Raw genomic sequence first — 16,089 nt, 5'->3', positions numbered from 1 at the left:
AGGATTCAAACCTCTGATTTCTAGCTGGAGATCTACAGGCAGACGTCTGTTTCCGTTCCAGAGTCACGGCCTGAACCAGAGCGTAGAGTCTACACAGGCCGGGCCCGAGGCTCTGGAGCAACCTGCCCGAGGCAACGAGGCTGGCCGAGGAAGACCATCTTTGAAAAATCTGCCCGGAAAAATATTTTCATCATGGAGCTCATCCTGAGATAGTTTTACTTTCCCTCGACTTGTCTTTTTAAATATATCGGATACTACTGGAATTGGTTTTGTTAGCGTTGCGGTGAAAGGTCTAATGATTTTATTTTGCTTCCTTGTGTGAACTACTTTGCAACTCGGGTTTTGAAAATGATGGAGTGCGAAGCTTTAACCCCGGAGATACCGAGGCAGAAGAGGAGTTGAGAACGTCTTGATCGTTGTTTCTGAAACAAACGCAGAGTGTTTGCACACCGGAGGGCCAGATGTGTGGCGGCTCTGGCCAACGCATGCTTAGAATACGGGCACTGGGTGGATTTGGTTAGCTGAACTCAGCCAAGCTTTGAGCAAATGTTGACACCTGGAATTAGATCAGCCGACTGATTGCAGATGAGTCTGGCGGTAACGCTACTGTCGAGGAATTTCATGGTGCTGGAAATCCATCTGTCTAAATTTAGTGGAGTCAGGGAGGCTCACCGATAAATTACCGCAACTTTATCATCATTGCCATCGCAGCATTTTGGATAAACGGATGAAAAGCGGCATGGGAACGGCCCCCTGACGCTCTGCATGGATTCATTTCCAGGAAGTAGACCTTTCGGGTCACAAGGAGCTTTTTTTTCCAAGAGTTTTGAAAATAGGAGTGCAGCGGTTGGTGCATTCGTCCAGAGCAATTCAGAACAAGTCTTCAGCTCGGATCGGCTCCTCAAACTATTTGCACGTTCACTGGGAAAGTTTCGGCAGCTGTAGTTTGCCGGTCAGCTACTTTCAATAATATATTTAGCCTGCAGCGCTCTATTGAAGATTAATGTATCCGTAATGTAAGAGACTTTTAACAAGACGAGATCTGGCTCCTCGAAGCCTTTTGGAAGATGTCAAAACTTCACGGACCTTTTCTGAGTTCTAAACAAGTGGACAGCTCGGTGATGCACGCTTTCCACCCGGTGCCGAACACAGGAAGTGACATCACGGCATTTCAATGCGGCTAATATCGGCGTCAGGGGAGAGGAATCGAATGTCAAGTCTGAAATCCTGAGCGGATTGGAAACAAACAGGAAGCTTTGGCTGAAAGTGAGTTTCTAATGTGACGAATGAATGTGGACAGGAAGGAACCGCATTAGCTCGTTCGTCCCATGGAGAGCAAAAGAAAAGGAAATGCGCCGCTAATTGAAAGTGGCGGGACAGAAGTGTAAAACACAAACAATTATGAAGACAGACGACGGATCGGGAGATGAAATTCGACTGCTTCTGACACGATTCATTAGCCTGGAGAGGAAAGAGAAGTGGAGGCGACGAACACGGACGCACGGATCAGAACGCCCGCCGAGAGCCGGACAGCAGGAAGCAAAACCTGCAGCACAGCTGGAAAAGAAAGTGTCCAAATGTTGCACTTTAAACTCTCAGAGAAACCAGGAAGAACGCTCCAAAAACTGTCCAGTTTCAATCGGTAACTGACCCTTCGACTCCTTTTTGCACTTCCACTTCTGCAGCTGTTGCTGCTGTAAAAAAAATACAATACGAGAGCTACAAATAATATAGTTTTTAAGACATTCAAGCTCCTTTTAAACTCCTTTCATGAATTGCTTGCCAAGTGAAACTTCATCCTCTTTCTTTCAATTCAACGGAAACTTAAAACTGCTTCATCACTTCCTCTTTCACAATCTTAGTATTCTCCCCAAGTATTACATGTTAAAGTTACTACCAGGAACCTTTGGCGCCCCCTGTGGACGAACGTGGTAGTGTTTGAAAACTTCACGTTTTACTGCAGCAGGATCTGACCTGTGCCTTCCTTCCCTTCGCTTCACCATGGAATCATACCCAGTGACAGGCATAAATAATATATATATATATATATATATATATATATATATATATATATATATATATATATATATATATATATATATATATATATACTTTATATACATACATATGTATATTGCCAATATTCGCGTTTACCTGCATGTCACAGAGACAAACATATTACGACTTCAACTCCTTTCAGTGCCTCCACTTCCACTAAAACCTCTCCTCCTTTAATCCCGTCCATCTGAACCGTCACACAAACGTCATTCCTTGAGTCAAATTTCCAGTAATTTCCACTTCAGTGCCACTTCAACTCCTTTCAGCTCATCAGCGTCTCTGTTCATTGGAGAGCAGCCGACATCAGCTGCTACCAACCACACAAATCCATTGCGAAAGCTTCAAAGTACAACATCTTAAGGTACTCCATGCCAGTGTTGCAGTGGAAGTGAGAACACTTCATGTTCTTCATTTCACTTCATCAAAAGTCCAAGAATAAGCAGGGTAGAGTTGACAGAGTATGAACACGTCTTTGTGCAGAATTAGTTTTGTCAATAACTAAATAGGCTTAAACTCCCAAAAAGCTGCCGTGTTAAATGCCTGAACACAAACGTTGGAGGTTCAAGTCCCAGATCACATCTCACTGTGCTGTGGACCCCCTGACCCTCCGGGGGGAACGGAGCTCTGTCTTGGCCCGATGATGAGAATACCCATGGATGAACCCAACGGTTTTTGAATGAAGGACAAAGAGTTGGCTGCGGTTCCCTCGCTCTTAATTTGGCTCAGCGGGGGGATGGAAAGTTACCAGCAGGGTTGTTTTAGTTCAAAGAGAGCGGACAGGAAGTCACACATCACAGAAGAAGAAGCAGGAGGAGAAGAAGAAGAAGAAGAAGAAGCCTTACCTAGCTTGGGCAGTGAGTACTGGACCTTGAAGTAGTCCTGGTAGAACCCCAGCAGCCTCTTGGTGATGTGCAGAGCGTAGTCCCCGGCGCCGCTGGCGATGGCGTCGGGCCGGGCGTACAAACGGATCTGGAGAACAAAAAGGCAAAGCAGAAGCAAAATGTAATCCGGGTTTTAATGAAGAGATGATAAAGAGATGAACGAAGTCCCCGACACGGGGAGAGGAAGCGGGATGAGATCCTCGGCTCGGCTCCGCAGAGAGCAAGATGGAGTTAAGCCAAGTTTATTATACGTAGAGGGAAATTACATTTGGCGACGTTTCACGATGAAATCTACAAGGAGAGCAACAGAACCGGTGTCAGGCTCCACAGAGGAAACGATACAATCAGGTCGACTTTGAGTTCAAATCTGCAGAGACACGGAAATTACATTTATTTATTTTTTCGTCAAAATGTACTCAGAGTGAAAGAAATGGAACGCGGCCAGTGTGAGAGGGGTCGGGTCCTCAGAGAGGATAAGTGGACGGAGCCCGGAGAAGTAATGGACTCAGGTCGACTTCTGGTTGAAATAGATTCACGGCTGCCAGCTGAAAAACAACAACTTCCACAAAACTAAACTAAACAAAGTGAAAGTTAACATTGTTGTACTTGAGGTCGGTCCAACAGATGTTTGTCACCGTCCTTGCAACGCTTCTTTTTATCTCCTGTTCGTGTCAGCGTGACAAATTAGACAAATTAATTAGTCGTATGAAACAGACACTATGATTTTAATTCGGTGAAGATGTTATTTGTAATTTCTGGTGGAAACTGTTTGTGTTAATGTGTTGAATAAGTGTCATTTAATCACATCTGAATAACTGTGACTGAAAGAACGTGCCTGTATGTGGAATGAAAAAGAGGCGGAAAGGAATGCTACTAATGGTGATGAGTTGAATAACTACAAGAGAAAATATGTAAACAAACTAATAGGAAATAATGTGAATAGCATCATAAATACGTTTGCATGATTTGTGATATTTATTACTAACAATTATAATAACAAAAAAGTATAAAATGTATAAGTGTATGAATCATTTAACAGTAAAGGGCTTTGGTGCAGTTTCAACTGCCACTTCAACTGCTTTCAGTGATTACACCAGCAGGTCCAACTTAAGTTCTATTAAAAGCTTCAAGTTTAGTTTGCACTGACACAAAAAAATCACATAAGAGCAAATAAAAATGTTTTCGCTCCATTGACACTTCAACTCCTTTCAAGTTGAGAGAATATTCGTTTGTTGGTGCTCTGCGAAAGTATTTAAACAAATACACTACCTTTGTATTTGTAGTTGATCTTGTTAATCTTTTTGGTCCCTTTTTCTTTAAAAAAATATGTTTTCCCTTTTGTGTTCAGTTCCGTCTCTTCAGTTGTATTCAGTTTACGTTGAGTTACTATGACTTGAGTTGCGTTCTGTTCTGAATTATCAGTTGACGACTTTTTACAGGTTTTTACATGTTTTTGTGACTGAAAAACGCTTCATTTCAACAGTATCATCCCAGTAGATACAGTAGATACAGTACATCGGTCCGCTACCAACACACACACACACACACACACACACACACACACACATACACAACGGCAATCAATAATCAATGCCGCCAGGTCACATGACGGCAGTGGCCTCATTGAAAGTGTGCGTCTGTTGTGGGATGTAAAGATATCTCAACACATGTGTGGCTCTCAGACCATTTCTGTAATTTGGTATCGTCCAAATATGGGTTCATCGGGTTTGGGTTAATCTGGCTTCAAAACCCCAGACCACAGCATCCAGATTACGGCTGCTCACCGTTTCCCAGCCTTTGAACTGTCTGAGTAAGTTTTGCAAACCTTGAAGAATATCAAAGTGAAAACAAAAAGTTTGGGGTCGATATGTTTTAAACGGCTTTGCTAGCAGCTTCTTATTTGTTGCCGTGGCGTCAATCTGTCAGAAACGCTTCACTCCAGTGACTCCAACTGATTCTTTAAACTGAAGTGATTCTCTTCAGCCTGAAGACAGACAGACAGACAGACAGACAGACAGACAGACAGACAGACAGCAGCTCCGTCTGACTCCATTTTCTTAATAAAAAAAACTGTTTCTGGGCTAAAAGCAATTTGGCAAGTTTGCAGGAGAAAATGAGCTCAGCTGCTGCTGTCTGGTCCAATAGAGATCCAGAGTCTGTGGTCAGCTGTTCCACATCTTCGACTACACACACACACACACACACACACACACACACACACACACACACATGGCCGGTCCACCGCATGTTCATTATTCTGTAAGAAAGAGATTATGGGAGATTTAGCTCCGTCTTCCGGTCTTACCGGGTCACCAAAATCCTCCGTTGTTCATTCAGCGAGACGGGAAAAAATAAACACATTTGTGCCGTTGTTTTGTTTTTTTTACGTAAAGATGGATTCATGAAGCATGTAGAGGTTACAGTGCCAGGATGCACCTCCTTAAAAAACTAACTGCACGCTAGAAACTCTGCTAGCGCCTGGCTAACGTGTAAAGCGCATGCAAACGTTTCTGCCGGCTAACGCGTAAAGCAAGAAAGAACCGGAGGGATGTCTCTTTAAATCTCAAGCTGAAGCAAACATAATAATTCACTTTTCACTTTATATATAATCACCCGAAACTAAGAGTGGTTGTGTTTTTGTTTCTTTAGAATGAACTCTTTATTCTTTAGAACTAAGCTAGCTTTAGCCCCTGAGTGCTAAACCGTGGTACCGCCTGACTTCTGCTGCTCCTGGTTAATACGGTAGCGATGCGGCGGACGGCGTTGGCTCACGTTACCGCAGGAAAAAAGAAAAGAGGGAGCGAGCGAGCAGAGGATATTCAGTTGGTTGCAATCTGCAACCACAACGTCAGATGACACCACATCCTGCGCGCCGGCCCTTTAATTACACACCGATCAATACGCACATATAGGCAGCGGGGAAGGAAACAAAGTCCAAACAGGAAGTGCTACTGTGTGTGTGTGTGTGTGTGTGTGTGTGTGTGTGTGTGTGTGTGTGTGTGTGTGTGTGTGTGTGTTGGATGGTTTTACTGTCAGAGACAAACCACCTCACAGTCAGCTGAAGGACGACAGATACAAGCTATCACACACACACACACACAAATAAATATACACACTCACGACTCATATCATTTTTCACACACAGATGCAAGTGGGTGGACACACACACACACACACGCACACTCATACACCATGATGTAATGCTGCATCACTGCTGTCATCTCTCACTCTCTCTATCGCTCACACACACACACACACACACACACACACACACACATGCGAGGTAAACATTATTGTCGCAGTAATGTCACTCCTCTCTCTCTCAGTTTCACTTCCACTCTAATAAACTCTGTTTTCACTCAGCTGTAAAAGCATATCGGCGTCCGTACAGTCCAAACAGGAAGTGCTCTGTGTGTGTGTGTGTGTGTGTGTGTGTGTGTGTGTGTGTGTGTGTGTGTGTGTGTGCGTGTGTGTGTGTGTGTGTGTGTGAGAGAGAGAGAGAGATAGAGAGAGTGAATGCAGCATTAGTTCTGTTTATTTAAAATATATAAAAAGTGATGTAAGTCACGTTCACCGGTTATTGTGACAAACAGCAGCTGCAGACGATGTGAGCTGTAAGTAACGAGAGTTCATTCTGTAAAGATGAGATTACTCTTTTGGCAGATGTCTCCTCGACCTCCTCCTCCTGCTCCTCCTGCTCCTCCTGCTCCTCCTGCTCCTCGTGTTCCTCCTGCTCCTCCTGCTCCTCCTTCTCCTTGTGTTCCTCGTGTTCCTCCTGCTCCTCCTGCTCCTCCTGCTCCTCCTGCTCCTCGTGTTCCTCCTGCTCCTCCTGTTCCTCCTGCTCCTCCTGCTCCTCCTGCTCCTCCTGCTCCTCCTGCTCCTCGTGTTCCTCCTGCTCCTCCTGCTCCTCCTTCTCCTTGTGTTCCTCGTGTTCCTCCTGCTCCTCCTGCTCCTCCTGCTCCTCCTGCTCCTCGTGTTCCTCCTGCTCCTCCTGCTCCTCCTTCTCCTTGAGTTCCTCCTGCTCCTCCTGCTCCTCGTGTTCCTCCTGCTCCTCCTGCTCCTCCTGCTCCTCCTGCTCCTCGTGTTCCTCCTGCTCCTCCTGTTCCTCCTGTTCCTCCTGCTCCTCCTGCTCCTCGTGTTCCTCCTGCTCCTCCTGCTCCTCCTGCTCCTCCTGTTCCTCGTGTTCCTCCTGCTCCTCCTGCTCCTCGTGTTCCTCCTGTTCCTCCTGTTCCTCCTGCTCCTCCTGCTCCTCGTGTTCCTCCTGCTCCTCCTGCTCCTCCTGCTCCTCCTGTTCCTCGTGTTCCTCCTGCTCCTCCTGCTCCTCCTGTTCCTCGTGTTCCTCCTGCTCCTCCTGCTCCTCCTGTTCCTCGTGTTCCTCCTGCTCCTCCTGCTCCTCCTGCTCCTCCTGTTCCTTGTGTTCCTCCTGCTCCTCCTGCTCCTCGTGTTCCTCCTGCTCCTCCTGCTCCTCGTGTTCCTCCTGCTCCTCCTGTTCCTCCTGCTCCTCCTGCTCCTCCTGCTCCTCGTGTTCCTCCTGCTCCTCCTGTTCCTCGTGTTCCTCCTGCTCCTCCTGCTCCTCGTGTTCCTCCTGCTCCTCCTGCTCCTCCTGCTCCTCCTGCTCCTCCTGTTCCTCGTGTTCCTCCTGCTCCTCCTGCTCCTCCTGCTCCTCGTGTTCCTCCTGTTCCTCCTGCTCCTCCTGCTCCTCGTGTTCCTCCTGCTCCTCCTGCTCCTCCTGCTCCTCGTGTTCCTCCTGCTCCTCGTGTTCCTCCTGCTCCTCCTGCTCCTCCTGCTCCTCCTGCTCCTCCTGCTCCTCCTGCTCCTCGTGTTCCTCCTGCTCCTCCTGCTCCTCCTGCTCCTCCTGCTCCTTGAGTTCCTCCTGTTCCTCCTGTTCCTCCTGCTCCTCCTGCTCCTTGTGCTCCTCCTGCTCCTCCTGCTCCTTGAGTTCCTCCTGCTCCTCCTGCTCCTCGTGTTCCTCCTGCTCCTCCTGCTCCTCCTGCTCCTCGTGTTCCTCCTGCTCCTCCTGCTCCTCCTGTTCCTCGTGTTCCTCCTGCTCCTCCTGCTCCTCCTGCTCCTCTATCATCGCTTCTGTTTCAGGAGAAGTTCCCTAACTTATCCCAGGATTATTCATCCTCATCACTGTAATGGTGATAGGAGCTCCAGCAGCAGAGCACACCTGTAGAGACACATGTACTGAATATGTCTCATCCTATTCTATAACCACGCCTTCAGGTAGTAGAAGTACAGGTAGTAGAAGTACAGGTAGTAGAAGTACAGGTAGTAGAAGTACAGGTAGTAGAAGTACAACGCTGCAGGAGAAGAAACTGCAGGTTTTCCTGCATGTGTTCAAATCAAAAGGAGTCAGATTCAATAATGCTAATAAATATACTGATGCTCCTGATATTTATTATTGATAAATAGACATACTTCTATCACAAAATGCTGAATCTCTACCAACATTGTGTCACAACCCTCTTCCTCCTCTTCCTCCTCTTCCTCTCCTCCTCTTCCTCTCCTCCTCTTCCTCTCCTCCTCTTCCTCATCTCCTCTTCTTCCTCTCCCTCTTCCTCCTCTCCTCTTCCTCCTCCTCCTCTCCCTCTTCCTCCTCTCTTCTTCCTCTTCCTCATCTCCTCCTCCTCCTCTTCTTCTTCCTCTCCCTCTTCCTCCTCTCCTCTTCCTCCTCCTCCTCTCCCTCTTCCTCCTCTCTTCTTCCTCTTCCTCATCTCCTCCTCCTCCTCCTCCTTTTCTTCCTCTCCCTACTCCTCACCTCTTCCTCTCCTCTCCTCTTCCTCTCCCTCCTCCTCTCCTCCTCTTCTCCTCCTCCTCCTCCTCTTATTCCTCTCCCTCCTCCTCCTCTCTTCCTCCTCTCCCTCCTCCTCTTCTTCCTCCTCCTCTCCTCTTCCTCCTCTCCCTCCTCCTCTCCTCTTCTCTTCCTCCTCCTCTCCTCCTCCTCCTCTTCTTCCTCTCCCTCCTCCTCTCCTCTTCTCTTCCTCCTCCTCTCCTCCTATTCTTCCTCTCCCTCCTTCCTCCTCCTCTCCGGTTCCCTCAGCAGGACTGATTTTCAATAAAAATTCAAACTTTTAAAGCCCTCCTCCTCTTATTCCCCCACATTCTCCTCCTCCTCCTCCTCGTCCTCCTCCTCCTCCTCCTCCTCCTCCTTCTCCTCCTCCTCTTCCTCCTCTTCCTCTCCCTCCTCCTCCTCCTGCTCCTCTTCCTCCCCCTGCTCCTCATCTCCCTTCTCCTCCTCTTCTTCCTCTCCTCCTCCTCCTCCTCCTCTTTCTCCTGCTCCTCCTCTTCCTCTCCCTCCTCCTCCTCCTCCTCTCGGTTCCCCCAGCAGGACTGATTTTCAATAAAAATTCAAACTTTTATTCCCCCACATTCTCCTCCCTCCACCAGAACTCATCTCGGCCTGTAGAGTGAATATCCGCTCAGGGAGCGAAGGCTTTATTGAAACCGAGGCTCCTTTCGGGCGACCGGCAGCGAGCCGCTGAATTGAGAATCGTCTCCCGAGGATTCCTAAAGCGCCTCCAGTCACGTTCTCCCAGGTGAGGAGAACCCATTCTTTCGGCAGGCGTGACGTTCTCACTTCAAAGTACCGTCACACGCACACACACGTATACGTTCAATTTGTCTCCCGGGACTGAAACGTGGCGCTTAAACCGAACTAAAAAAGCGCGGCACGGTGGATCAGCGGTTGGCGCTGTTCTCCATCACGGGAAAGAGATCCCGGGGGTTGAAACCCAAAAAGCCGCCGAGTTTCTGCGCTCCGTCCGCCTGAGAAAACATCCGAGGAAGTCGCAGTGGAAACTTTGAATTGACCGTCGGTGCGTAAGCGAGTGTGAAAGCTTGTCGGTCGCGTTGTCCTCGGCCTGCGACGCTCTGTGGGGGTTTGCTCCCACCCAATGCATGCTGGGAGTCAGCCCCCTCCCGCTAAGCTGTTTAGAAAATAGGAGGAATATTTCAATTTCATTCATTGCCTTCAGGATGTCGTCTCCGATCACAGGGAACGGCATCGAGCCGGCACTTTGTCCAATCCATTCCCCCGAATCAGAGGAACTCTGTCCTCATTCCGACGCACGAGTCCAGTTCAGAGACACGGCGCGGAGAATTCATCGGAATGGAAACCGAACCCCGGCCGGAGAGAGACGAAATGGAATAGACGTAGGACCCGAATATTTCCAATTGGAGTCGACGCAGCGGGGACGGACAGTCGGGTCGTCGTTCGTGTCCCTTTGAAGGGAAAGAAGGAACTGGCCTCAGCAGACTTCCAGGTCCGTCACACGAGGCTGTTTCCCATAGACCTACATGGAGAAAAAAGACTTGACTTTTTTCTTTAGGTCCTATAAGTTGTATTCTCTTAAAGTTAAAACCGTCATTGCTTCATGCACCACTGAACGAACTCCAACGCTGAACCCAGGACTCTGTATACATGCATAATGCTTTTGTTTTGTACAGTCACATGACCACGACACACATGTTCTCATGTATTTTTATGATGAATTCAAACACCAGCTGGGGGCCCAAAGAGGGAAACGAGTGTCTACCGCCATGCTGACCGAAGATACGTGGTCATAAACCAAAGTGTTGGACAAAGGAACACTTTGATCTGAAGATGGCGGTAAATGAGAAACTGCGGAGATCAACAAAGTTATTACGGTTCACCCTGAGGAGCATGAATTTAACCTCAAATTAACCTTTTAAAATCCAATCCCACCCTAGGGGATATTTACATATCTGAACACAATCCCACCTTTTATTATGACGCCCAAATTATTCAAATAGCCCTAGTGGTTGCAGAGATGCACCCTTTTTAGTTTGGGGATGACATTTTCGAGGAAAGGTTGTTTTTCTATTTAATGGCAATTAATCAAAATAGTCACTGGTGTATTTCAATCAACACAAGACATGACTAATGCCTCATGGTGTCAAAGGGTCACCAAAATCAGGAGGGTTAATCCTCTGGGGAGCATGACAAACGTCATGTCAACCCATCCAAGAGTCACCGAGGTATTTGAGTTTGGACTGACACTGCTGTTGTGGTAATTTCATTATATTGTATGGCGCTGTACAATATTTCCACTCAGTCTTACTTTAACAGAAATGAGACTCTGTTTAAATCCAGCGGAACTTACTTCAATTGTTTAAGTGCTGTTAATGAAACACTTTCAACACTTTTCACTGTGAAGTCTTTTTGAGGAGGTGACGGTGTTATTCCCCTCTGAACTGCTGGAAAGTTATTAATGTGAAACGGATTAAGAGCAATACAACAATGGCAGCGGTGGGGAACCATCACAGCAAACTGAAATGAAACACACAGTACTTGTGAAGCCAAACATGAGAGAGAAATGTCCGTCTCTAGTAGCTGCCTGTGTCTAATTAATTTGCAATTAAGGGAAATAAATCCCTGTGAGAGTCTAACTCTATGTTCAATAACCACAATAACTGTCCGTCACAACTTCACTGCACATCATGAAGCCATAAACCATCCACATTAATTAAATGCTCTCTGTGCCCATGTAATACCACCGCAGCCTTGTTAATGCGTACTAATTATTGGACAAATGCTATAATCTTAATAGCAGGGAGTCGTCCAGTCAACACGCAGGTTGACCGTCCAAAAACACCCCGAACAGCCGGAAGATCGGCTCTTTAATACTCAGTTTTCCGTCATGAACATCTAACATTTATATTGGCTCTAACTTGTCTAAGAGGAGGAGAATCGTGTCCTCATCTTGTGAGTGTTGTGGTGCAGAGCGTGGAACCTTGAGGAACCTTGAGGAACCTTGAGGAACAGACAACCGGACTGATCTCACAGAAACTTCTCACAGACACTATCTGTTAAACTGACCTCGCACAACCTGAACTCTAATAGACATAAGAATAATGAAATGCAGAATATCTACAGAATATAACGATTTATATCATCAGCCTTCAGAGCTACACCAACGAAAACGATTGATAAACGAGGAAGCGGAAAGACGGAAAACACCCACATGAAGTTTATTCTCTGTGTAAAACTAGAAGTCAATTCAATTGCCGTACTTAGCACCACTTTTCCAGTTACTTTAACACAAACCGCGATATTTTTCTTTATCCAACTAAAGTATTTTTGTTCCTTAAACCCAGTCTGCAACCTCCGGTAATGTCAAGTGAAGCCAATTCTTCATGTGTTAAAGCTGCATTATCTCTCCTGACCAGCAGGGGGCGACTCCTCTGGTTGTATAGAATTATTCATGTGTTAAAGCTGCATTCTCTCTACTGACCAGCAGGGGGCGACTCCTCTGGTTGTATAGAAGTATATGCTTCATGTGTTAAAGCTGCATTCTCTCCCCATGACCACCAGGGGGCGACTCCTCTGGTTGTATAGAAGTCTATGCTTCATGTGTTAAAGCTGCATTCTCTCTCCTGACCACCAGGGGGAGACTCCTCTGGTTGTATAGAAGTCTATATAAATGACTCTACTTCTCTTGATGTATTCCCTCAGTAAACATTGTAAACATGAGTTTATGTCTCAATCTCTAGTTTCAAGTCTTCTTCAATACAGCATGATGTTCATTTAGTAAATTATGGTAATTTAGAGTCAAACAGACCATAAAGCAGGGGCTGCTTTAGGGGCGGAGCTACGAGATCACTTCCTGTTCGCTGGTTGCAAAAAAAGCCAAGATGGTCTGTGCAACGACACCACGAGTTTCCAGTCCAGATGCCTGATGTGATTTTTAAGAGGTCCTTTCTGGGTTTTTCTCATCAGAAACAACTGAATTAGTCCAACCAGCCGAAAATGTTCTCCTTCAGAGCTGAACGTTATTCAAACTTTTTAACAATCACGGCATGAAACGGGCAGATAAGTGCACAAATATTACAGTTTGCGCTCCTCTTCTTCTCCCACTTCTCAAATCAATTCAAACATCACCTCCCCCCTCCTCTCCTCTTGGTATCTCTCCACTCGTCCGTGACATCGCTCGCTTGCATTGTGTCGCTCCGTCTGTCGCCCTTGGATGATGGATGATGGATGATGAGGGTGATCGAAGCTCGGGTTCGCCGCGATAATTTGATGGATGGTTTGGCGGCTGATAAGAGCGCGACCAACGCGGTAACACACACTCTCTCCACCCAGCGTACGCGGGGCCTCGACTTTGACATCAACAGACTTTCAGACAGCCGCCGCTCTGACGCCGTAACGGACGCCGCCGACCCGTGACGGCGCGGTCCAAGCGCATCGTTGGACGCCGACGCCGATGAAGAGCGACAGGCCGTCAACGTTGACGTGACAAAAGAGATGATCGTCCACGTCGGGAGGAGCGGAGCGTGAACAGACGGCCAGCCGAGAGACGCCTCGCTTTTAACACTTTAATAACTGCTTTAAAATCTATTTTTAGGCCCTTTATTCGAAAATTGCATGCCCAAACTAAAAAGGGTGTATCTCTGCAACCACTAGGGATATTTGAATATTTTTGGTGTTATAATAAAAGGTACAAATATCAGTCTATATGTTACTGGTTAAGAGTAAATGAAGGTGACACAGAACAAAATGAAAAGGTTTCAGGTCCGCCTATAAAAAAATCACTTTCAGGATGATTATTTCTTTGAAATGATGCAGCTGTAAGGTCCAACTCTAACCCAAATCATAACTCAATATGTGAACATTCTCTAACCCAAATCATAACTCAATATGTGAACATTCTCTAACCCAAATCATAGCTCAATATGTGAACATTCTCTAACCCAAATCATAGCTCAATATGTGAACATTCTCTAACCCAAATCATAGCTCAATATGTGAACATTCTCTAACCCAAATCATAGCTCAATATGTGAACATTCTCTAACCCAAATCATAACACAATATGTGAACAGTCTCTAACCCAAATCATAACTCAATATGTGAACATTCTCTAACCCAAATCATAACTCAATATGTGAACATTCTCTAACCCAAATCATAGCTCAATATGTGAACATTCTCTAACACAAATCATAACTCAATATGTGAACATTCTCTAACCCAAATCATAACTCAATATGTGAACATTCTCTAACCCAAATCATAGCTCAATATGTGAACATTCTCTCTGCAAAGGTTGACTTTGATAAAGTGAAACAAAGTTAGAGAGGGTTTAAAACAGAGAACATTCAGACGAGGTCTCCAAAATTTGCATTGGGGCACATTTACACACATCTGTGGTATTTGAATTTTCTCATGTACCAAACCATATATTTCACTTGTATATTACTTATGCTGTTCAATACATCCAAATACAGCAGTTTGGGGCTTTTTTTCATAAGACAAGCTATAATTTACAGTTTTAAGTCCTCTGATCCCCTTTTGTTAAACACGAGCCGGCGATGGATCTTATTAAAGCCGAAGGTGAAGAGCGGTTTGTGTTTTAGACACTTTGAAGGAGTCTGTTGTAACATTAAGTCTGACAACCAGACGAGATATTTATCAGTTTTAATTCAGCGTTAACCCCTGAGGTCTGAGGTCATTTTCTCTACATAATTTCTTAAATTCAACTTTTTAAAGGGCACTTGCATATGATATACATACTCATGTGCTGTATATCAAAATGTGCAGAACAACCTCAGCTCTCTATATAATGAGGCACCATTGACCTAAGGCACAAGTGTAAAGAGATAATATGGCACTCAAGCTGAAAAACGTAAGCTGTGAAAGCATTCCTTTACTTATGTGGACGAACTGTTTTGGAAATTGGTTTACCGAAGGTCTCAGGTTCACAAAAGCAGTGAAATACATGAATAAAATGGTAGATAAATGTAAACAAATGTCTAATACCAAATGCTGTATTATCGTTTTTTGAGTAGAAGTGTTGTCTGTCACTACTTTCATCAAAATGAGAGAGGGACTGATATCAAATGGGACTGAGGACTGACTTCATACTACAGATCAAGCTTCATGAGTTTTTGTTTTGTTTGGGTAGCTGTGTTGTCTATCTAACTGAAAACCAGTGTTTTGCAGTGTAAGGTGGGTGGGTCCTTAGTGATTTCCTGAGTGTTCATTGGTTAGTTTGACACACAAAAGATTGACGGACACACAAATCGCCAAATCACGGTGAAAGGCGGAGCTCGACACAAACGTCCCAGGTCGCTGTGTGAATCACGTTCGATCTCACGAGAACAAGGACGCGGAAGTGAAGAGTCTGGAGAGGCCGGCGACATCTGAACCATATTTCTGTGCTGTTTTATCGTGGAGATGTTAGTAGAAACATCGCGTGAACATCGTAGCCCGCTTCGCTCCCAGGAGTTTTTAAAGTTAACTTTCTCTTCTCTTGCCAACAAAAGGATCTAACTAACACCTTGTCCTTGTTTGCATGTGATGATTAAGTTCACATTGTTCACAACCTGGAACAACATACATATTCATATATATAGCACCAGTGTGTTGCCACAAGGAGAAAAAAAAGTGTGTTGCCACAAGGAGAAAAAAAAGCAAAAAGAAGGGTAGAGAAGTACATTGTGTTGTAGCTCCTGAGGATTCTCCAGCATGGAGGATGAATCAAAGGGTTTATCTCGCGGAGGTTTTGATTCAGAGGTTAAAATGTTTGAAGACCGTGAACGAAATCGGCCTTCATGCCTTATTGTGAATCTCATCTTTTATATAACCACACAGTAAAACCAGGACGCTCTTCATGTCCAAGCATTTGTCTCAGAATCCCAACAGGAAGTCTTTGTCCTCATAATCACACCGATTTCACCTTTTAAAAACAATCTTTTGCTGTGTTTCATCTTCATTTCCTCTTAACCAGTAACATATAGACTGATATTTACACATCTGAACAACATCTCACATGTGTACCTTTTATTATAACCCCAACATTACTCAAATAGCCCTAGTGGTTGCAGAGATACACCCTTTTTAGTTTGGGGGTGTGAATGTTCGAGGAAAGGGCCTAAAGATAGGTTGTTTTCTATTGGTTGAGGATCAATATTTGGAAATGCCGTCAAAATGATGAACCGACAGCAGCAGCAGCCTCTTGAAGAAGAGAAGAGAATCACACTCACAAAGAAGGAATTGTGTTTTAGCAAAGATGAGTTTTTGTGAAGTCGTGAACATAAGAGACTTTGTAAACTGATGTTTTGATGTAGTTTTGTTATTTGTCACGAGAGAAAAATAATGTTTTGAATATTCATGAATTAAAGA

General features: G+C 45.4%; 1 protein-coding gene across 1 annotated transcript in view; it reads right to left on the bottom strand.

Moving 5' to 3' along the window:
• trhde.1 (thyrotropin releasing hormone degrading enzyme, tandem duplicate 1) overlaps positions 1-16,089 on the bottom strand; it is a gene marked incomplete at both ends in the record, with an annotated part of 135,865 nt that overhangs the window by 95,477 nt on the left and 24,299 nt on the right. Inside the window, one exon of the mRNA XM_079235756.1 lies at positions 2,901-3,027. Coding sequence (XP_079091882.1) covers positions 2,901-3,027 — 127 coding nt within the window. The remainder of the gene's footprint in view (positions 1-2,900; positions 3,028-16,089) is intronic.

This window comes from Taurulus bubalis, assembly GCF_910589615.1.
Source record: "Taurulus bubalis genome assembly, chromosome: 20".
NCBI classification, from domain to species: domain Eukaryota; kingdom Metazoa; phylum Chordata; class Actinopteri; order Perciformes; family Cottidae; genus Taurulus; species Taurulus bubalis.
The sequence above is the reverse complement of the archived record's forward strand: the minus strand, read 5'-3'. Positions and strand labels throughout refer to the sequence as shown.